Below are 1,006 nucleotides of genomic sequence, written 5' to 3'. Positions count from 1 at the left end.
CAATTGGTGGCTGACTAAATACTTTTTTGCCCCACTGTAAGTACCAGAATAGATACACTAGTTTTAAGAAAACTATAATTATGTATTCATGATATAATAGAAGAGGAGGGGACTGGAAATCAACTCAACTTTCTTTTCTGATAATGCAGGAAATAAATTGTCTGAGCAGTCACTCAAGGTGTTCCTCTCATCTCTGGAAGGCCAGGGTGAAGGTGGACTTCTGCGTCTTTCTCTCAATGTGAGTATCATCATTCTTTTTCCAATCCTTTTTAAAGAGCTTGTTTTGATTTCAACTATGTTTTTCAGAGGAATCAGTTTCCCTCAGATTGTGACACCTTCCTGAAGATACAAGAAATGATGTCCCTCAGGGACCCTCTTAAGAAAAACCTCTCTGGTCAGGTGGAGGATGAACACGGTGAACCCAAGACCACCAATGAAGCCTAACAGAATGACAAGAAGGGTTTAATATTTGCAATTTATATGAAAGATTAATATATGCATTTACTGCCTCAACTCAACCATATCAATAGTTGATGCTTTCATTGTTTGTGTAACTTTTTTATCTTTGCTGTATTGTAATTTTATATATTCACTGATATAATACGTGGAGCAAACAGAGTTCTAGACAAAGGGTTAAATATTAGTTTTGATTTGTTTAACATGTTGGTCACTACAGTAAGTGTTATTTCACTAAGTGTTTTGATCGTTTTTTTAGTAAGCTTTTCCCTTGAAATTTTATTTAGTTGGTCTGGGCTTTTAGGGCAAACGATTGCTGAAAAACCCTGTGTTGTTTTATATGTATGTTTGTTTTTATATGTTTTATATTTGTCTATATTTCTGTTATATGCTAAAAAAATGTTTTACCAATTGGTAATTAGCTTTTTTTTTCTCAAGAATTAGATTAGTTAATATCTTAAAAATGATAATTGTACCACAAGCTACATGTTTATTAAAATAAAGCCTCAAATTCAAGTCCACATAATAAGTATGTTACTCAATTTTTCAT

The 1,006-nt window shown here is 32.7% G+C and overlaps 1 protein-coding gene across 1 annotated transcript in view; it reads left to right on the top strand.

Moving 5' to 3' along the window:
* The window catches only part of LOC107577895 (leucine-rich repeat-containing protein 71-like), a gene marked incomplete at its 5' end in the record, with an annotated part of 4,898 nt that extends 4,385 nt beyond the window's left edge, over positions 1–513 (top strand). The window contains 2 exons of the mRNA XM_016263920.1: positions 101–238; positions 307–513. Of these exons, the coding sequence (XP_016119406.1) occupies positions 101–238; positions 307–444 (276 nt within the window). The remainder of the gene's footprint in view (positions 1–100; positions 239–306) is intronic.
* Between the last annotated feature and the right edge of the window lie 493 nt (positions 514–1,006).

Source organism: Sinocyclocheilus grahami, unplaced genomic scaffold (assembly GCF_001515645.1).
Source record: "Sinocyclocheilus grahami isolate Dianchi unplaced genomic scaffold, SAMN03320097.WGS_v1.1 scaffold7639.1, whole genome shotgun sequence".
NCBI classification, from domain to species: Eukaryota; Metazoa; Chordata; class Actinopteri; order Cypriniformes; family Cyprinidae; genus Sinocyclocheilus; species Sinocyclocheilus grahami.
Note: the sequence above shows the minus strand (reverse complement) of the source record. Positions and strands in the feature narration are given on the sequence as shown.